This window comes from Mus caroli, unplaced genomic scaffold (assembly GCF_978045245.1).
Source record: "Mus caroli unplaced genomic scaffold, Mus_caroli_1 scaffold_11, whole genome shotgun sequence".
Classification (NCBI taxonomy): Eukaryota; Metazoa; Chordata; class Mammalia; order Rodentia; family Muridae; genus Mus; species Mus caroli.
Window position 1 is genome coordinate 49,780,457 of NW_028227266.1, and position 22,529 is coordinate 49,802,985.

At 42.0% G+C, this 22,529-nt stretch overlaps 1 protein-coding gene across 1 annotated transcript in view; it reads left to right on the forward strand.

Annotated features, from left to right (window-relative positions):
* Arhgap20 (Rho GTPase activating protein 20) overlaps window positions 1–17,424 on the forward strand; it is an 82,598-nt gene extending 65,174 nt beyond the window's left edge. The window contains 7 exon segments of the mRNA XM_021172655.2: window positions 2,371–2,549; window positions 3,965–4,126; window positions 7,222–7,331; window positions 9,682–9,871; window positions 10,872–10,983; window positions 12,127–13,926; window positions 13,929–17,424. Of these exon segments, the coding sequence (XP_021028314.2) occupies window positions 2,371–2,549; window positions 3,965–4,126; window positions 7,222–7,331; window positions 9,682–9,871; window positions 10,872–10,983; window positions 12,127–13,926; window positions 13,929–13,978 (2,603 nt within the window). The 3' untranslated portion in view covers window positions 13,979–17,424.
* The last annotated feature ends 5,105 nt before the right edge of the window (window positions 17,425–22,529 follow it).

Here is a 22,529-nt window from a genome sequence, read left to right on the forward strand (position 1 = left end):
AAGTTGTATAAATTAATATTTTTAGTATTAAGCTTTGTCATGTAAACATGGAAAGGATCTAGGAAGGCTAAATTTACACATTGTTTACTGTGTGTTTACCCTTGTGGCTTTGGTTATTACGATTAATAATAATCAGTAGTAGTATTGGCGATTGCATCTTTTGGCGTCAGCCTTTGCCATTTAAAAAGAAAAAGAAGTCGGGCTGGAGAGATGGCTCAGCAGTTAAGAGCCAACTGCTCTTCCAGAGGTCCTGAGTTCAAGTCCCAGCAACCACATGGTGACTCGTAACCTTCTGTAATGGAATTCAATGCCCTCTTCTGGAGTGTCTCAAGACAGCTACAGTATAGTTATATAAAGTAAATTAATAATTCTTTTTTAAAAAAAGAAGTATGCACTGAAATGCTGCAAAAAAAAAATAATAAGCATCAGTTTTTCCTCAACCCCAGGGAACCTGATGCCTCTCGCTAATTTTATGCACAACAAACAGTATGACTGACACTAAAAACATTTAGGTACATGACTCAATTTTGACTTTATCCTCCCTCTATGCTCATAGGATAACAGGGTATGTAATTCGGTGATAGATCACTCTTACATGTGTGAAGGCTAAAACCAAATATCACAGTTTTGTAAAAATAGGTTAGGAGGTACAAACCAGACAGAAAAATTGGCATTCATGCTCTACAGACATTTGCGTGGCTTGATGGGCAAATTCCTCCCTGGATTTAAGGCAGGATTGGCTCCCTTTCCTGCTTCATTCTGTTTGGAATGGAAGTTAGATCCCAACAGGAAGGAAGGACTATATTTGAGCAGAATGACGATCATCTTTAATGGCTGCACACTTAACAACAGCTGTCAAACCCATGGAAAATGGGTACAAGAGATACCCTCTGCCAGGAGCGCCTGGTATCAGGATGGCTTTATTAGCCCACAACCATGCCCCTGGGTAAAGTTAAGGAAATGGGAAGATCTAAATGGATGTGGGAACCTGAAGTTTAAGTAGGCTCCTGACTCCACTGTCAAGAGAACTTCACACCTCCTTGTGGTTCCTGCTTACAGGAGCAACAAGATAAGTACAGGCGATGGTTCATGGTCAAGATGCCGTTTAGGAAAATGTTGCTCATTCATTTAGCATCCCCCAATTTGGCTCAAGTAGATTATTCTGAGGAAAGACCATGTTGACTTACTTTATAATCAAGTGATTGATACAAGGGATTCTTTGAAATTAGTATTTGGTACTGCTGACTACATCTTCCATGGATTGTTTCCTGTCCAGTGCTGGTCAGCAGATCATCATAGCTAAATAGAAAGGCCGTGTGATGGTGTTTAGTGTCCAGTCCTCTGTGCTTTCCCTGGAGATGGGCAGTTTCTGGATGTTAAGGATCTCCAAAGCTCACTTCTGCTGAACCTTTATCAAGTGGTTTCGAATCTGCATCACAAGTGCTTGCTTTGGGTATTAGCCAGAGATTTGAGCTCTTTGTGCCAGCGACACTGTGGCTCGAACACCCTGCTTTTCTCCTGTCTGCTATCCCCCTTTACCTGCTGCGGCTCCCTCTGTCTTAGTTCCCTGAGATCTCCCAGGGGATCCATACAGGTCTCTTTCCAGATGTCTCCACCCCACCACCCTGGGGAGTCTCACTAGTCTGCACCATGCTGCCTTAAACACACCTTCTGAAATTGCATATTGAAAAAGACAGATTGACGATTTCCCAGTTACCAAGAAGACCTCAGCTTCCTGTCTCTGTTCCTGGTCCCATGATACATCAGAAAACAATGCAGTCTTTGTTTCTAGAAAAACAAAAGTAACCCCTCTTCCTTCTCCCTCATTTCTCTTTTATCATGTCCTCCCCTCCCCCTCCCTTCTCTTTTACTCACCATTTAATGGTAACCTAATTCACTCTTCCACTTTAATATATGGCTGACTCATCTTTTAAATTCACAGCATGTGTTGACATGAAGTACTATCTGCTTCAAGCTGTTATAGTTCAATGAGAAAAGAATGTTTGTTTGTTATACAGTGTTAGGGTTGGAACTCGGGGTCTTGTGTAAGAGAGTCAGGCGCCCTACGATGGAAGGACACCTCCAGCCTAGGGAATGTAAACCCTTCCCTAAGTTTTAAATGTTAGTGTCAAGGCTCAAGTCAGCAAGCAATGCAATGTCTTACCCCAGAAAGGGGTAGAAGAAACCAAACACCAGATTCTTCCTTAATTTGCCAAATATTTGCAATAGACTTTCATAGCTAGCATGGTTGGTAACAAGGGACCTCCATCTGCACTTCTCTGAGACAGTGTAATAAATAAACTACAACCTGGAAACTCTAGAAATAAGACTGAATGAATCACGAGTCTCCCTCCTGCTCTCACTTCTTAGATTCCAGCCAGAAGACATTTAAAAGGAGGCGCTCTATCATCAACTGGGCTTTTTGGCGGGGTTCTAGCACACACCTGGACAACCTGCCCATGTCACCAACATCCCCTATGCCAGGACAGCTCTTTGGAGTTTCTTTACCAGATCTTTGTGAGAACGACAATCTGCCAAAGCCTATCTTGGTGAGTGTCACTTGGGTCTGGAAACCAATGGGAAAGGCCATTTGTGAAGGGCACATGCTGCTGGGTAAATATGTCCCCAAAATGGAAAGATTATAAACACCTCCTGGCTTTAGCTAAGACCCTCTATCCTCACTTCAAAACCTAAAAGTCAGATTTCATCATAGCAGAATCTTCAGGAAATGTAGTAAGAAGAGACAATAGAGTTGACCCACTCAAACAAATTGGTGTGCTATGTCATCAGACAATCCCCAGATCCAGCCTTCAGCTCTTCTGTTCTGAAAGCCTTGTCCAATTGTGTTTTAAGCCTTTAAAAACTATTTTTTTCACATATTTAAGTGTCAAGCTATATTCTCTGGTATTTAGTGTTTGTACACAGAATGGAACGTAAAGTAACTGCTGGGTTCATACTGTCTGATAGATAAAAGAGCCACTAGTAAGCAGGGTTTGTTCCCTGTCCAGCATCCCCACAAGCAGTCTGCCCCACTGCACTCTGGGAGGGACCTCACTCTCTCATACATCCATAAATGCCAGGCACTGTGGCAGACGCTTTATTATCTTGTTCATCCTCCACAGTAAAGTTTACAGGTACTTATCATCATCACCCTTACTTTATGAATTTAAAAGTAAAATACAGACCCTAACTCAGATTGCACAAGAAATTGGCTTCCAGACCTTATGGATTGCTCGTCTCCACACACCATTGTCTTCTATATTGGATGCAGAAGACACGCAGATAGAAAGCAAATTTGGAGAACACTTAAACTCTATTCTCTGGAGTTTTTAAGATTACATACCTATTAACTATACTCAGCAGGTTATACAATAAATGTTGTGATTGTACATTTTCTTAGACCAGGTCCTAGCTAGATCCATGGCCTCAGATGATAACCACTCTATGTTCTAAAAATGACGTGCCTTACCGAAACAGCAAGCTTGCCTACCTGCTGCAGAACCCTCTGGGTGGCAGTGCCAAGGCTCACGTTTGTGAATAGTTCTACTCTGGAAGAGAATGTCTCCGAGTCTCTGAGTTCACTACGCTTTGCTTCCAAGGTGAACCAGTGTGTCATTGGTACTGCTCAGGCTAATAAGAAGTGAAGTCGGATCCAGAGCCCGATTCCCTTGCAAGCCAGTGCACATGTGTCCTCTGTTTTGGTGTATATGTATTCGGTGGGGGTGGGGTGCGGGTTGAGACATGATTTTAGTGGGAGAACAATATTATGTAATCAACTGTCCAATAAAGAAAATCTGTTGTAGGTTAAAAAAAATGTCATTTGAATTCTTCTAGCCATCCGTCCAGCTCCAGTCCTTCGGTGTATACACCCTGGCCTTCTGACTGCCTCGGAAGGCCGGCACCTGCTCCTGTGCTGGCGTGTGTAAAGCACCCACTTTAGTTTATTTCCTCTGCTTCCTTGCAGGATATGCTTTCCTTCCTTAACCAAAAAGGCCCCCTCACAAAAGGCATCTTCAGGCAGTCGGCCAACATGAAATCTTGCAGAGAGCTAAAGGAGAAACTGAATTCTGGAATGGAAGTCCACCTTGACTGTGAATCCATCTTTGTGATAGCATCTGTGTTGAAGGTAGGGAAGGCTTAACCAGCATGGACCCCAGCCTTTAGCTCCAGATGTAAAACTCATTCCATTTATTCCTGTGTGCAAAGAACCATGACAGATTTAGAATCAACATTTTTTAAAAACAAACAAACATTTCACAGAGCAGCCTTGGACTTTGAAGGCCACCCCACTGATGGGACACAATGGCTCATCATCACTATCACCACTTCAGACACAAAAGCAAACTTGAGTGAAACAGTGTTGTCACCATCAGAACACACAGAGGGTGTTTTACCACAACCAACATCCAACTTCCCCAAGTTCCTCCAAGTGTTTTCAAACCCAAACTAGTTTTGTGCTTGCCATGATATGGAGAGAAGTTGCTTGTGCCACCTAAAATCCCATGTTACCTGTAACCACTCATGCACTCTGTTCTAAACAGAGAGAGCAGGGATGGCTGGGCCTTCTGCCACAGAAATTTCTAACATCATCTCTTCGTCACATTCTTAGAAACGTCCTAGGATTTTGACAAAAAGAAACAATCGAGCTGTAAGCAGAACTTTTGACCATAGTGACAGTTTTTGCAGACTTGCCCCAGACTTCCATTTCCCAGAGGGTTTGTGATATACTGAGCCAAGGGTAGACAAGGCCCCAGTCTCATCTGAGGACCTGAAGCTAAGGAAAATATGGTGGACAGGGCTTGTCTTCCCCTGCCCCAGAGATTGGCCAGCTGCAGATCAGGTCAACACCATGACTTGTTAATGTGTTTCTTGATGTGCCATGTCTAAACTCTGCTATGGGCTTTGGCAGAGACAAATACCACTCCAGAGAATGAGCCAGGACCATCTGATCTGTTGTGCAGGCTTTACTCTTCAGTGCAGGATACACCATACAGATACGTGGTAAGCTAACCAGGTAGATATGTCAGACACAAACACATGCCATCAACTTTGCCTCGTCTCATAGAAATGTCTTAGAGGTTCTCACTCTCCTTAATTTAGGCAGGCACAGCCCATGTTGTAAAAGCAGTCCCTAGCTTTCTACTTTACAGTACCACACTTATTAAAATCCTCTGCTAAATTATTGAGACTGTTCCAAAGAAGCACGGTCCTAACTATGCCAAAGCAAGCAAAAGGGAAAAAAGCAACTGAATGATCGAAGACTCTGGCTAAACGGATTCCATATAACTGAAGTCTTATCACTGTATAATTTTATTTTTTATTCCCATCTATTTCATTTGCTTTTAGGGAGAAAGACAAAGCTTGAGCCCTCATTTCCTTTTTTTCTGTACATAGCTTTCTTTAGAAAATAGTCTGAAGTCACTTAAATATTTCTTTCATTTTTTTTTTTAACTTACGTAGTTTTGCTTAAATACAACTTTTGCTCTCCATGCTGTGACTGGTCAGAAGTGGCTCAGGACAGTATGACTCTGGCCCTTCCCCCCACTAAGAAAGCTCCAGAGACACATCTCACATGACCCAGAAAGTCCTGTCAGCTTGGGCTCTGATGTTGAAGGGAAGAATTTCATTGAGCACTGGAAGGCATTGTAATTCAGAGAGGGCTCCCCTCCTCCTCAGCTGGGGGTTACATTTCATAACCTGCGGTTCCAGCCCTGGGAAGAGTGCCCTGTCACGACAAGTGATCACTAACCCACTTCTGAAATAACAGAGCTCACTGCTGGTAACTGCCTGGTAAGGTGACGCTGCAGACGCGCCTGATCCAGAATTATGAACAGCAGTGGCAACTTTTGTGAGGGTATATCCGAGTCACACACAAGTGTCTAGGTACATTTATGAAGGAATCACAAAATCAGAGGAAGGTAGAAACAGCCAACCTTTCTTACCCACCCCCACCCCACCCCCAAAAAAATGAAGAGGAGGAGAAAAAAAGTAGGCAGCACAGCTACAGAGGTTTTTAATTATCTGGTTATGGTTGACATCTCCCTAATCCTCCATCAGCTTCCCCTGGGATACTTTGTAACAGTTCAGGAATCGCCTCCACTGTGTCAACCTACACTTTACATTGCTGTATATGCCAAGGGGGCAAGAGCCTGCCACTGCCCTAGTGGAACCCATAAGAAATAAGAATTCTGCAGAAGTAGCTCATTTTTCTTACCTTAATACATTATCCCAGCTTCTGTGGTAGAGAAGCACCAGGCTTCGAGGTGGCTTTTATTCTCTGCAGAGATAATGATCACAATTTTAGAATGCCTAATTCCAGACATTCACCTGTGTCTGTGGCATAAACAAGCACGAGTGAAAGTAGCCAGCCATTTCACTAACCTGAGTTCTCCCTGTCTAATACTGACTGGGTTGAGATCAGACTGCGAACTTGGCCTGGTTGGTGCTGTTCCAAAAGGGACACAGGTGGCCAAGAACCAGTGCCCACTGCTCTAATATAAGGACCAAATTCAGTTCATCTTTTAAGCTTTTTTTGTTTTGTAAACAAAGACTCCAATACAGCAATCATCTGTGATTATATCCTGTTTATGCCATGGTCTGGTTTTTCTACAGTACCCATCCCCACTTGTGGTCTTAGCAGAAAAGAGAACATAACACGGATATATGCGTTTATATACATGTGAGGCGCACGATGCTAGCCCTACCCAGCTATTAGACGTTTTCTTCCCCTCGAACACACAAGCACCTTCTTTTCATGGGGAATACAAGAATAAGCCAAGTACCTTCGTGTCATTGTGCACCAACACTGGAAAATAATGTTCTAAGGTCATGGCCACTTGCTTGACTCATTTCTATATCCCAATACACCCAGCAGTGCATATAGCACTTGTGAATAAGTACACATGGAGGGGTGGGATAAGTGATTGCCACGTTACAAACTTCTTAGATAACAAAGGAAGAAGGATTTGAGGTGGTGGACTGCCAGGTCCCATCATGCTAGCTGCCAAAATGCCTACTAAACTTCAGCAGAATCGGGTGCCTTTTTTTTTTTTTTTAACAGAAGTCCAGAATTGAGTATCCCTGTCAGTCCTTAGAAAAATGTCAACTCGTGAGCTTCCATTCACACAACTCAGTGGAGAGTTGAGAGGGGACTTTTTTTTTTAACACATAATTTGCATAAGAATCTTTCAAATATTAGGTTTTATTTTTCCCTTCATCTAGGATTTTCTGAGAAATATTCCAGAAAGTATCTTTTCATCAGATCTTTATGATCACTGGGTCTGTGTAATGGATCAAGGAAATGATGAAGAAAAAATAAATATAATTCAAAGGTAATGATTTAAGTATGAAATATATGTTAAAATACTTTTTTAAGTTTTTCTCTTAAAATATCAGTTGTGTTTCTTTGATTTTAAAACTTACAGTGTGTGTGTGTGTGTGTGTGTGTGTGTGTGTGTGTGTGTGCATACAACTTAGAAGTCACCTTCCACCATGCAGGTTCTAGGGACTGAACTTGGGCTACCAGCCTAGTCAGCAATAGCCCCTAAAGTAGTTTTTCATTTCCTTATCCTCTTTCTCACTACTGGGAATCAAACCGGGGGCCTTGTGCATGTCAGACAAGCACTTTGCCACTGAGCCATACCCCAAGCCTTTTCTCCCCAGTCTTATTTTGTATACCCTCTACCTCTATTGATCTGTATCTAAGAGGAGCTGAAATTTGTTAGCCCATTGGATGCTGGGTCTTCCTGCATCTACCCCACTAGATGACTCTCTCTGTGTATTCATTTGGTGACTGGAGCAATGTAGAGAGCATGACCTATCCCCTTCAGGAAGCCCGGTAGAGTAGATATGTGAAGTAGATGTGGCTAACAGTAGAAAACCATTGCTATAAAAAGTATTTGTTGAGTTTGATGAGGGTTCTTATAGGAAGGCAGTTAGCTTCTTGAGAGGAAAGGAGGTTTACAGAGTCTCAGGCTCTTAATAAAGAATATAGTGCCCGACCCAAGTGTAGTGGCTCATACCTGTCCTCCCAGTACTCAGGAGACCGACACAGGGGCATTACTACCAAGTATAGTATCAGATTTGTCTACAGCGTAAGACAGAAACGACAACAAAGAACCGGCTGTATTTAAAGCCATCCAGTGAGACCCCTCATAGAATCCATTACCTCATGTTCCCGAGTATTTCCTACACTGTAAAAGAATATGTAGTGTGCATTAGTGCACATTAGAAAAATGAAATATTTCTGGTTTATGAAAATCTTGGATCCCAAATATCACTTGTTTAGTTTTAATGTGAAATTGTGACACTTAAGCCAAAGCTTTTATTTAATTTGCATACATTAATTTATAACAGGGCCAGTAAGCTATGTCCCATAGCCGGGCGTGGTGGCGCACACCTTTAATCCCAGCACTTGGGAAGCAGAGGCAGGAGGATTTCTGAGTTCAAGGCCAGCCTGGTCTACAAAGTGAGTTCCAGGACAGCCAAGGCTACAGAGAAACCTGTCTCAAAAACAAAAAAAAAAAATATATATATATATATATAAAATAAAATTAAGATATGTTCCATACAATCCACTCAACAACAGATTGCAGAAACTCCAGCTTTCAGGATCTGAGTCAGACGTGCTAATGGGAGTTTACAGATGGATACAGGATTGGCTTTTCTTGTAGGCCAAGGATGCTGACCAGTCAGCTGTCCTTCTCAGACAGAATTTATTCCTATAAGCAAGTACTGGATGCTCTGCTATCAGTTGCTCAGTATAGAAGCAGCCCAAAGGCTTACAGATGACCTGAAAGCATGGGCGGGATGCTTCATTTCCTACAGGAAAACACCCAAGTCATCTTTTGATTTCAGGGTCTTTGATCTGGAGTCACTGTCAGCAGCCTATTGTACTGAAGAAGGGATTCTGCTATTTGTGCAACTGGTGTCAGAGCACCTTATGTCCTAAAGTTGTAGGTTCTTGTAGAAAAAGTAACACACACACAGAGAAAGGGAGAGGTAGGGAGGTGTGTGTGTGTGTGTGTGTGTGTGTGTGTGTGTGTTGAGTGATAGTAAAAGTAATTTTTGGTGAGTAATTTAAAACTCTATCACTTACATAAATGAGAACAGTGGGAAACACAAGGGAAATATAATACTAGTTTGATTGACATATGAGAATGGGTGCCAGAGAAGGCAGATCTGGGGCACAACTGCCTTTGGAACCTGGGTGGTTCCAAAGAGAACCCAGCTCCCAGACCAAACCAGGAAGTCTCCATGCCTGAGACTTGGGTTCTCACCAAAAGCGAGCACGCCCGCCTTGCTGCTCGAAGTCAAGGCATACTTTAATCTTGCAAGGATACCTTTTGTGGGTTTGCTTGGGAATATTACAAAATGCTGCAGGAGTTGCCCGAATCAAAAAATACATCGGCCTGCTTTCCTCGGAAGTAATAACAAGCAACGTGCCTTATGCATTCTTCTACACTGCCGTTGAGTTATAAAGATGATGAGAGATGCAAAAAATAAACTGCCAGTGCTTCTGTGTCACGCCCCTGCTCCGCATGCTGCCCAGCACCTGTGACTCTTGTACGTCTGCACTGTGGTTTGCCTGTGTGGTTTGCATGGTTTCCCATGCAGGTGAAGTGAGGGGTGCCTGTCTTTACAAGTTTCTTAATAAAACATCCTGCATTTTTCTGTCTTTAGGCTATTAGATCAGCTTCCCAGAGCCAATGTTGTTTTCCTAAGGTATCTGTTTGGGGTATTACACAACATTGAACAACATTCCTTGTCTAATCAGATGACTGCATTTAACTTAGCAGTGTGTATCGCTCCAAGCATTCTTTGGCCTCCCGCTTCCTCCAGTCCAGAGCTAGAAAATGAATTTACAAAAAAGGTAATGACGTTTTTCATTCTTATGTCCCTCACTCTCCATTTTGATACGTTTGAAATTCATGGTGATCTTAAACACAATTTCTTAAGTGGCTAAAGTAGACTTCCTTATGCCGGTTTATTGACCATGCTGTCCTGGTAGACTATGTATGGCAAGTTAATATCTAACAGAGGGAGAAGAAAAAAAAAATCAGTTGTTAGATTTTCCTTCTCAGGAGGCTGAACCAAGTGCTAAGAAAGCATTAAAAAAATAATAATAAGAAGAAGAAGGCGGCCTTTGAGTTCAAACAAGCCTGAGTTCAGTTCTCAGCACCAACATTTGCCAGATACACAATGCTGAGAGAGAAGTTCCTTACAGTGATTCCTTTTCCAATTATATTAGAGACTGAGGTCCCACCCCTGTGACTGGCTGTTGATCAGGAGTCTGAGGCAGAGAAACCATTGATCAGTTCTCATTCACCTCAGTGGCAACACAGAGCCGTCATAAACTAACCTCATATGCACCTTAGAGTGTGTAGTAGGGAGCCATGCTAAGAGTAGTCAGAGATTGCCCGAGTTTCCTTGATGTCTTCCTATCCCTCCCCTTCCTTCTGGACCCCTAGAGGAGACTTCTTCCAAAATTACAGCAACCTGCCCTTTACACAAGAAATCCTGTGTGAGTCCTCATTACTGATACTTGATAAACTTGAACAACAAAGTATGTTTCTGCACCTGAAACACCCTATGGAGAATGCTTGGAATTGCCCTAGTCTAAAGGGCAGTGCTGTTGGTCTAAAGCATTCGTGTCACCCCAGTGCCAGAGAGAAGTGTCAGCTGCTGACCCAGACACAGCTCTGTACACAGACTACTGTCTATAGTATTAGCAGTGGGGCTTTTGTATCCCTTGGTATACTTTTCCCTATTCTTTTTCGTTTTGTGGCTAAGATGAGGATGTGTATATGAAGTGTGACGTAATAAGTGGGTTCTATGGATAATAACACTTGAATTCTCTCCATCTGGCACAGGTTTCTCTTCTTATACAATTTCTGATTGAAAACTGCTGTAGGGTATTTGGAGAAGAAATCGCTTCTCTCTTGGGGGAGCTTTCTGAGAGAAGCGACAGAGAACACACCCCAGGTACGGTGAAGAACTAGGTATTTGTGAGGATGACAAGGCTGGTTGTCCTCTAACCTGAGTCAGTGGGGCCCAGGGCTTTCCTTCCTTCCTCCGAAGTCCTGCTGATGGGGTTAAGATGAACATGGGATTAGACCTCAGCCTACAAGATGTCCACCGAAGATTTGAACACTTGTTTTAAATAAACAGAAGCTCTGCATTAGAGCTACTGTTATTGAAACTGGAAACAAAGGTTCGGAGGAAGTAGGGGAAGTCCTGGTTTGGGAGGCTTCTTATCCCCCCAACTCCTAGTGGACTCTAAGACCTCAAATTCTAGTAGGCTGTGACCCAGTTTGAAACAACTAGCATCTTTGAGGTTGGGAGTGGGGGAGGGCTCTGAATTCATAGACATACTACCTGCGTAATCTAACTTCCTTCCTTCCAATTACAACTATGCTACCTTCAATCCATAATTCTGTGCCAAAATGCATCAGTATTTCATCTATGAAATACAAATAATCTTTACAATAATCATAAGAGTCAAACAAAGCAATAACCTAACTTTAAAGAGCTTTATGAAAGATTTTAAGGAGACTGGCATGTATCTTGTATACTGTATGCAGCACACCCATGCTAGAAAACAAACTCCTACTCAGAATCCAGGTCAGCTTGACACGAGTTCGTTTATTTTTCATTATTTCTTCATTTTATGCCATATTCATTGCTTTGAGAAACCCTTACCTTAAAAAGTTCCTCCTCTAGAAATCAAGAGGAGTCTAGAAGATTTCTGTCTTGGGGGCTAACATTTGGGAGGATGAAAAGACTCAGACAAGGTGGCTTGGTGAGGGGAGGTGCTGACCCTGCCCACAGTCAGGCATGACAGACAACCAGAGTTTAGTTCCCAGTTGCTGAAGACCAACATGGTAGAAGGGAAGAACCAATTTCAGCAAACGGTCCTCTGACCTCCTTCCACATACATTGGCCTACGGATGTCGCCAACTCCCTCCACACACAAAAATTTTAAGCTCTTTTAGAGCTCCTCTCCTTCTCGGAGTAAGAGTTTGAACTCTAGTCATGAAAATGGCAGAGAAGCAGCATGGCTTGCCTTAAAGGTAGTGCAGGCTGTATCTGTATGAATGTTAACCATGATGTAATTTCTGCCCACAGATATGACTTGCTTCCAAATGAACGACTCCTCCTATGACAGCTTGGAAAACGAGCTCAATGAGGAAGCTGATGCTCCGTGCAGTGACCTGGTCAAAAAGCTTGGCCAGGGTAGCAGGAGCATGGACTCTGTCTTAACCCTCAGCGACTATGACCTTGAACAGCCTGAAGTGGAAGGCCTCTTAACCCTGAGCAACTTTGACTTAGATCAGTCTAAAGAGGAACACATTCAGATAAAGCCACCTCTGGAGCCCAAGCCAGTGAATGTTTTCGTAGCCTACAGGAAGGTTTCACTAGGGGAGCACGCTAGGGCCCCAGCTGGCCCAGGCACACTCAGTTGCCTGCCTGTGGCTGCAGCAGATGCCCCGAAAGTCCTGCGGCGGCTCCGGCGCTCCTCAGAACCCAGCATTGACTATCTAGACACAAAGCTTTCCTATCTCCGGGAGTTTTACCAGAAAAAGCTGCGCAAGTCCAGCTGCGATGCTGTTCTCTCTAGAAAAGATGAAGATTACCTGAAGCAGACCCAGCCTCAGAAGAAAGGGGATAAGGTGTGTCTTAAACAGAGTTCAGTGACAGGCACTGACGTCAGCAAGAGAAACGCAACTAATGAAAACATTAAGAAGAAAAGCTTGTCTGGTCATGAAGGAACTCAAGTGACACTTTTTACTAAGTCCAAGCCAGTACCCATTTCTGTGGCATCTTACAGCCACGGGTCCTCCCAGGATCATCCCAGGAAGCAAGCCTTTGATGCAGACCCATGCAGGTTCTCCCCACCACACCTAACAGATGCCCAAAAGAGTTCAAGGGTGCAACATCGGCGCTGTTCGGAACCCAGCATAGATGACCAGAACTACAAGCTGTCCTATCTCAGGGGGATCTATTCAATGAAACAAAATAAAGCCAGCTGTGAGGCTGGCCTCTTGCATGGGGAGGAGGATTATCTCAGAAGGCATAAGTCTTTGCAAATCGAGGGCCAAAAGCTTATTAATCAGAGTTTGGTCATGGGCATTGAGGTGGGCAAGAGCAGCGGCTCTCACCAAAGCACTGAGAAGGTTTTGCCCCCAAGACTAAACCTTTGCCCAAGGGCAAGCTATTCAAGCTTATCTTCCCCAGGCTCGTCCCCATCCGGCTCCTCTGTAAGCTCCCAGGACAGCGCTTTCTCTCAGATCTCTGAGCACTCCGTGTTTACGCCCACTGAAACCTCCTCACCAATAGATTGCACTTTCCAGACACAAAGAAAACAAGAGCTGTCTTCAGACTTTGACAGTCCCAGCCTTGTTTCCGGAATGCCCGGTCCCTCCATGGGGCAGGCCAGCAGCCACCTAGCTTATTTAAGAAAGGGTACCACGGAGCAGCCATCACAAATGCATTCTGTAACCCTTCACCCCAGTGCGTGGTTGAGAAGTGGCTTGGTCACTTTAAAAAACTGGTCCCTCAAAAAGAAAACAAAAGCAGCCAGACCAGAAGACAGGAAAGTCTGTTCCCTGAAAGAGCCTCTGGAGTTACCGTCATGTGCTTCCGGTACCCCAGAGGCTGACTCTCTACAAGAGAGTCAGGATGACTTACAGGGAGATGAAGGACCTGGGCAAACAGCCTGTGGATTCAGTTCTTATGCCTGTCAGGACTCAGAGCAACATGCCGGCTCTCCATTCCACCTGGCAGAAAGCAGACTCAAGCCTTGTATGAAGTTATATAAGGGAGAAGAGAGTGGAGGGCAGTACCCTTGTGATAACCCTTGGGAAGGAGCCTCTTCAAGTCTGGAGACCTCGGAGGATGCAGCCAACCCAGGTGCAGAACCTACAACGTTTGCGATGACGGGAACAGATATTTAACCAAAGACCGTTACCTACAATAAGAATCTGATATCAAAATAATCCAATGTCTTTAAGAACAGGAACTGGGCCAATGAAAACACAGACAGTAATTAGATAACCCCACTTATAAGGCACCTGGGGGCATGTAGCACAAGGACAATCACTGCTAATATGGCAATTTCTTTGTTAAGATTATGTGGCAAAAATTTGTTGAGACGTTACATGATCTAAGGTTTTGGAAGGCTTTTCCTATTAAAGCATGGGTTAAGTCCTTTTCTGAGATTTTCAGATACTGACAGAAGGGTAGAGGAAGTATCCTCTGTAGAAGATGCCTTCATGTCAGCAGTCTAAGAGTTCAGGTGTTTTGAGAAGACCAGAGTACCTTAAATTCAGCATCGGTGACACATAGAGAAGAGTGGGAGAGAGAAGCCATCTTTATGCCATGGAATAAGTAGGCAAGAAAAGGGGGGGCCACTGAGACACTCAGAAAAGCATGTATGCTCACTAAGGAAATCATGTAAAATCTGTCCCTAAAGCCAAATCAGTGGCCATTTCTGTGGCTGTTCTTAGTCACATTTATCTTCACTGGGTCATTTTTGGGACCAGCTCGTTGATGAAGTCAGAGTAGAGAAAACTAGTGGGTAAAGTGCCATGGGTGCTGGGCCAACACAGCCTGTAATCGGGCAGCTCGGTTGGTTTTTGTTGTTGTTGACTTTCTCTTAGGGTTGAGTGCATTCACATGTATCTTTCTGAAATGGAGATACAAAGACAAGGAAGGAAGGGTTTGCCCATTTTAGTGTCCTACCCACAGTCCCTATGCAACTGTGTTCTGGGAATGTAACGTATCCCTACATAAAGGAACCTGCTGATAGCATGCATCTCATAGCGCAGAAGAATAGCCACATAAGAATTAGGGAAATTAATCTCGATGTCAGTTTTCCCTAGCTGACTAATCTCAGGGGCAAGACTTCAGAGAAACAAGAGATGCTGGAGTTGGTAGCAGCCATGCAATGGTATTGTGCTGTGATCAGTAAGTAAATATGTGCATAGATGTACCCAGATCAGGAAGCTGGGTCCTGTAGTACATACAGTATATTACAGAAAGTGGCCTCTCTTACTTAGACCTAATGGCCAGTTGCCATGTGACACTTGTGTACAGAGATATACCCAGATCAGGAAGCTGGGTCCTGCAATACATACAAGATATTACAGAAAGTGGCCCCTCTAACTTAGACCTAATGGCCAGTTACCATATGACACTTCTCTATAGAAGTCATACTTTTCTCATTTTGAAAAATGGCAGTTTCCTGCAACAGCTCTCCCTTCTTGGTTCCACAAGCAGTATTTATCAATATGGCATCTCTGTGGAATGTTTCACTGTAGCCCTTCCTGTTAGATTACAGTCAGCCAAGAGGAGACAAGGGACAACTGTTAATTATTCTTTCATTCTACAGATTGTTCCCGATTTGAGTTTGGCAGACTGTAAGATTATTGAGTAGAACACAATGACGTTGCTCTTGGGTGGTCTCTGATGGCCACTGCCTTTGGGGTTTCTTGCTGAAGTTCTCCACTTTTCACAAATGATTTGTAGTTTATAAATATTCAAGTTTAGACCCTGGCAGTTTATCATAGACCTTTGTCCTCTCTCTCTACCTTCAAGGCTACATCAGTATGTCTTCCTTCCACGTCCAGAATGAAATGGAAGGATACACCCTAAGATAGATGCGCATCTTCCTTCATTTGAGCTACTCCCCTAGTACAAAAGTTTCCTAAAGTCTATGTGATCTCTTGAATCCCTGTTTTAAAAAAAAAAATCCACTTGAAAAATAGCTTATCCCAAATTATTACTCCTACCAGTCACCAGGAAACTCGTGGCAGATGTCTCCTTCTCCTAAACATCACAGTGTCAGTTATAGGATAAGGACTTATCTCAGTATTAAATATTGAAGTGCCACCTACCTCTCAGGCATGGCCCTGTTTACCCTAATCATAATTAACTTTCAAACTCTGTGTCCAGTGAGCTCCTTCATGACACTTGGCAATCTCAACCAGATGTAAGCAACCACATCCATATGAAGACGCCTCCATGTCCTCCACATCCATATCTTTTGTGGTATTAGTATATACAGTTGGCAGATCAACGCTTCCCTTTAGAGCATACTACTGTCAGAACTGCAAGATGTGAATGAAGATCTTATGGCTTAGATTGTCTCTCTGTAAGAAATGTCTCCTAAACAAAGTAAAGTGTCCTGGCTTTTCTCTCCCCACCTCATCCCCACCCCCTTTCATAATGGTCCAGTAGAAAATCATCCACTGAGTTTGAAGCATAGAAGAAAATAGCTGGTAAGGTTCTCTGCCAACCATTCTGACTCTGTTTCCTTAGATGCTCCCAGGATACTTAATGTGAATAGTCTGTTAATATTGCTGTAAAGTATTGTATGAAGGCAGACATGTCATTTTATTAGACTCCATCAATCTATAATATATTAGACTGATTCTTTATCTCAAATGCGATGAGTTTGTATAATATATCTTGACAAATTTTATTACCGTGTTATGTAACAAATGTGTATTTTTGTACCTTGCAGAAACTGCTGCTAACTTTTAAATTGTTTGGTTTTTCAAGGCACTGAAAATGGACATGTACCAAGTCCATGCTGTCAAATAAAATGCCACCCTGCAGCTAATAGTCCCACAGAGACATACTGACTGCGGAGGAGAGTTCTTTCACTCAGCAAGCCCGAGCTCCCTTTGAGTTGACCATTTCATACATAATGAGTTGTGGCCTTAAGTTTTTACTCATAGTTTTTCTAGGGGAAAAGGAGTGAAATTGTTTTTCCTTTTTATATTTTTAAATCTCGTTTACCAAACAAGTTATGTTTTATACCTAGAAGTTCCCCTTTTGTCAGAAATTGTGTTCTTTCATTGTATTCCCGGAGTGATACAGACAAGTGTGTCCACATGCCAAAAGAAATAACAGCTCACTTTGATTGCATGTATGAGATTTTCTTTCACATTTAGGCCATTCTGACAAAAGGACCAAGTTGACTTTCTACACATACCAGGATATCTGTTCTTTGATGTATGACAGTTTCCCAAGACTACTGTGTCTCCTGACTTCTTGAGGTTTATTGAGCAGTCTCTGTATAAATCTAACCACTATTTCAAAGGGATTTATAACCTAGAAAAACTAGATTTGCTCCAGCCAGGTGGAAAGGACAAATCCACTTTGACAGATGTTACTAATTATATTTCTACAATGTATAAACACACACACCACACTAAATTCTATCCAAATTTTAGAGAAACAGAAATTTACTTTTAATGAGGACTCGATCTTATGTTAATAACTATCTTCTTTATAGTCTACTTAGCAGGTCATAACACTGAATCAGAAGGTTCTAATTTGTCAACTCAAGAACAAGCTTTTTTTTTAATTACTCCCAGTAAATTTTATACTGTGAATAATAAATTTGGGTAAAGCATTTGCTTCAGTTTCTTTCATTTTGGTTAATGAGATCTTCTCAAAAGCAAAGTTTCCTAATGAAAGTAAGAAATCCCCTTGAGGGCTTTGTGGCCTGCCCCGTGTGTTGCTCTGTCTCTGAGCGACCTTCATGTTGCAGAACTCCTCCCCCACCCCACCCCTTTTTTTTTTAAATACAGTAAACACCTTTATTTCATCTTTGTACAGTGTGAATTGTTCTGGTAGAACTGGAAGAAGACTCTAAGGTATCATTTGCAAACTTTGGTTTTAAAATCTGTTTACTTCCCCCACTCCACACCCCCCCCCCACACACACATACTATTAATACTATTAGATTAGAATATTGTTCTTTGTGTCCCTATTAAGATAACATCAGGACACATAAACATATTTTAGATGATATCTTAAAATGTCTTTCAGTATTTTCATTCATCGAAGTAAAAGTAGTGTTTCTATTTTTACCTCACATACCAATATAAAATGTAGGTTTGTGGATATTAAGATTTTAAAACTACTTTTTAAATCTGGGCTTTAGATTACATTAACTTAAATTTAGAAATTATCTTTGCAGTCTGAATAAATTAGCTAAAACCTTCTGAAATAGTCTGTTACTCAGAGGAAAGAAAATGGGTACCATGAAGACTTATTTCTTCTCTACCAGATCACGGGAACTAGATTATTGCTGCCTAGAATTTTCAAATGTAAAGGAAATATTCCGTATCTTTACTCCCAAAATGAAATGACTGAGCTTACAATATCAGAATGTAAAAAATGTTAAGGCCATTCGTGTTGGGATGGCACATCAAATGTGATAGACAGACCCGAGGTGAGTTAACTCAAGAAACAGAATCACAAAGATCTCAACAATCAAGACTTCAGGTAAGACTGTCAACTAGAAACCATCTCCATGAGATTAGTGTGCAAGAAGAGTCAGGATTAGGGGAATAAAAAGTCAAGTTTTGTCTATTAGAAAAAGTTAAGACAGCATATGGGGGAGCCTTCTTGGGTTCCGAGATTCCACCAAGTCTGGTCTGCACAGGTGAGCGTGTGGACTGCAGAGGCTAACACCTTCTGGGACAGGCAGAAGCCACAGAGCTTCTGGGGCAGACCATGTTTCAGGCTCCAGACACCCGGGAACCTTTCCTACCAGAGGAGAGGTGTCCACCCTTCCCAGGAGGGCTTTGCCACAGCATCTGGGGGAAGACATCTTGGTTCCCGGATCCCGCCCAGACTACTCTGCGAAGGTGAGAGTGTGGACTACAGAAGCTACACAGATTCGGGGACAAGCCCTGTTTCCGGCCTTCATCTTCTGCCAGGAGGCAGGTCCGAAAGCCTCTGGCCACCTTCCCTGCAAGAGGAGAGCTTGCCTGCAGAGAGTGCTCTAACCACTAAAACCCAGGAGAGAGCTAGTCTTTCAGGTCTGCTGATAGAGACTGACAGAATCACGAGAGGAACAAGCTCTAACCAGAGACAACTATAACAACTAACTCCAGAGATTACCAGATGGTGAAAGGCAAACATAAGAATCTTACTAACAGAAACCAAGACCACTCGCCATCATCAGAACCCAGCACTCCCACCTCAGCCAGACCTGGGTACCCCAACACACCCGAAAAGCTAGACGCGGATTGAAAAGCATATCTCATGATGATGGTAGAGGACATCTAGAAGGACTTTAATAACTCACTTAAAGAAATACAGGAGAACACTGCTAAAGAGTTACAAGTCCTTAAAGAAAAACAGGAAAACACAACCAAACAGGTGATGGAAATGAACAAAACCATACTAGACCTAAATAGGGAAGTAGACACAATAAAGAAAACCCAAAGTGAGGCAACTCTGGAGATAGAAACTCTAGGAAATAAATCTGGAACCATAGATGCGAGCATCAGCAACAGAATACAAGAGATGGAAGAGAGAATCTCAGTTGTAGAAGATTCCATAGAGAACATCGGCACAACAATCAAAGAAAATGGAAAATGCAAAAAGATCCTCACTCAAAACATCCAGGAAATCCAGGACACAATGAGAAGACCAAACCCACGGATAATAGGAGTAGATGAGAATGAAGATTTTCAATTTAAAGGGCCAGCAAATATCTTCAACAAAATTATAGAAGAAAACTTCCCAAACCTAAAGAAAGACATGCCCATGAACACAACAAGAAGCCTACAGAACTCCAAATAGACTGTACCAGAAAAGAAATTCCTCCCGACACATAATAATCAAAACAACAAATGCACTAAATATAGAATATTAAAAGCAGTAAGGGAAAAAGGTCAAGTAACATATAAAGGCAAGCCTATCAGAATTACACCAGACTTTTCACCAGAGACTATGAAAGCCAGACAATCCTGGACAGATGTTATACAGACACTAAGAGAACACAAATGCCAGCCCAGGCTACTATACCTGGCCAAACTCTCAATTACCATAGATGGAAAAACCAAAGTATTCCACAACAAAACCAAATTCACACATTATGTTTCCACGAATCCAGCCCTTCAAAGGATAATACAGGAAAAAAAAAAATACAAGGACGGAAACCACGTCCTAGAAAAAGCAAGAAAGTAATCCTTCAACGAACCTAAAAGACAGCCACAAAAACAGAATGCCAACTCTAACAACAAAAATAATAGGAAGCAACAATTACTTTTCCTTAATATCTCTTAATATCAATGGACTCAATTCCACAATAAAAAGACAGACTAACAGACTGGCTACACAAACAGGACCCAACATTCTGCTGCTTACAGGAAACCCATCTCAGGAAAAAAGACAGACACTACCTCAGAGTGAAAGGCTGGAAAACAATTTTCCAAGCAAATGGTCTGAAGAAACAAGCTGGAGTAGCCATTCTAATATCGAATAAAATCGACTTCCAACCCAAAGTTATCACAAAAGACAAGGTGGGGCACTTCATATTCATCAAAGGTAAAATCTTCCAAGAGGAACTCTCAATTCTGAATATCTGTGCTTCAAATGCAAGGGCAGCCACATTCATTAAAGAGACTTTAGTAAAGCTCAAAGCACACATTGCACCTCACACAATAATAGTGGGAGACTTCAACACACCACTCTCATCAATGAACAGATCGTGGGAACAGAAACTAAACAGGGACACAGTGAAACTAACAGAAGTTATGAAACAAATGGACTTGACAGATATCTACAGAACATTTTACCCTACAACAAAAGGATATACCTTCTTCTCAGCACCTCATGGTACCTTCTCCAAATTTGACCATATAATTGGTCACAAAACAGGCCTCAACAGATACAAAAATATTGAAATTGTCCCATGCATCCTATCAGATCACCATGGACTAAGGCTGATCTTCAATAACATAAATAATAGAAAGCCAACATTCACGTGGAAACTGAACAACACTCTTCTCAATGATACCTTGGTCAAGGAAGGACTAAAGAAATTAAAGACTTTTTAGAGTTTAATGAAAATGAAGCCAAAACATACCCAAACTTATGGGACACAATGAAAGCATTTCTAAGATGAAAACTCATAGCTCTGAGTGCCTCCAAAAAGAAACTAGAGAGAGAACACACTAACAGCTTGACAACACACCTAAAAGCTCTAGAACAAAAGGAAGCAAATTCACCCAAGAGGAGTAGAAGGCAGGAAATAATCAAACTCAGGGGTGAAATCAACCAAGTGGAAACAAGAAGAACTATTCAAAGAATCAACCAATCACGGAGCTGGTTCTTTGAGAAAATCAACAAGATAGATAAACCCTTAGCCAGACTCACTAGAGGGCACAGGGACAGCATCCTAATTAACAAAATGAGGAAGGAAAAGAGAGACATAACAACAGATCCTGAAGAAATCCAAAACACCATCAGATCCTTCTACAAAAGGCTATACTCAACAAAACAGGAAAACCTGGATGAAATGGATGAATTTCTAGACAGATAGGAGGTACCAAAGTTAAATCAGGAACAGGTTAATGATGTAAACAGTCCTATATCCCCTAAAGAAATAGAAGCAGTCATTAATAGTCTCCCAACCAAAAAAAGCCCTGAACCAGATGGGTTTAGTGCAGAGTTCTATCAGACCTTCAAAGAAGACCTAATTCCAGTTCTTCACAAACTATTCCACAAAATAGAAACAGAAGGTACCCTACCCAATTCATTCTATGAAGCCACAATTACTCTGATACCTAAACCACAGAAAGACCCAACAAAGATAGAGAACTTCAGACCAAGTTCACTTATGAATATTGATGCAAAAATCCTCAATAAAATTCTCGCTAACCAAATCCAAGAACACATCAAAACAATCATCCATCCTGACCAAGTAGGTTTCATTCCAGGGATGCAGGGATGGTTTAATATATGGAAATCCATCAACATAATCCATTATATAAAAAAACTCAGACAAAAACCACATGATCATCTCCTTAGATGCGGAGAAAGCATTTGACAAAATCCAGCACCCATTCATGATAAAAGTCTTGGAAAGATCAGGAATTCAAGGCCCATACCTAAACATGATAAAAGCAATCAACAGCAAACCAGTAGCCAACATCAAAGTAAATGGTGAGAAGCTGGAAGCAATCCCACTAAAATCAGGGTCTAGACAAGGCTGTTCACTTTCTCCCTACCTATTCAACATTGTACTTGAAGTCCTGGCCAGAGCAATTCGACAACAAATGGAGATAAAGGGGATACAAATTGGAAAAGAAGAAGTCAAAATATCACTTTTTGCAGATGATATGATAGTATATATAAATGACCCTAAAAATTCCACCAGAGAACTCCTAAACCTGATAAACAGCTTCAGTGAAGCAGCTGGATATAAAATTAACTCAAACAAGTCAATGGCCTTTCTTGACACAAAGGATAAACAGGCTGAGAAAGAAATTAGGGAAACAACACCCTTCTCAATAGTCACAAATAATATAAAATACCTTGGCGTGACTCTAACTAAGGAAGTGAAAGATCTGTATGATAAAATCTTCAAGTCTCTGAAGAAAGAAATTAAAGAAGGCCTCAGAAGATGGAATGATCGCCCATGCTCATGGATGGGCAGGATCAATATAGTAAAAAAAATGGCTATCTTGCCAAAAGCAATCTATAGATTCAATGCAATC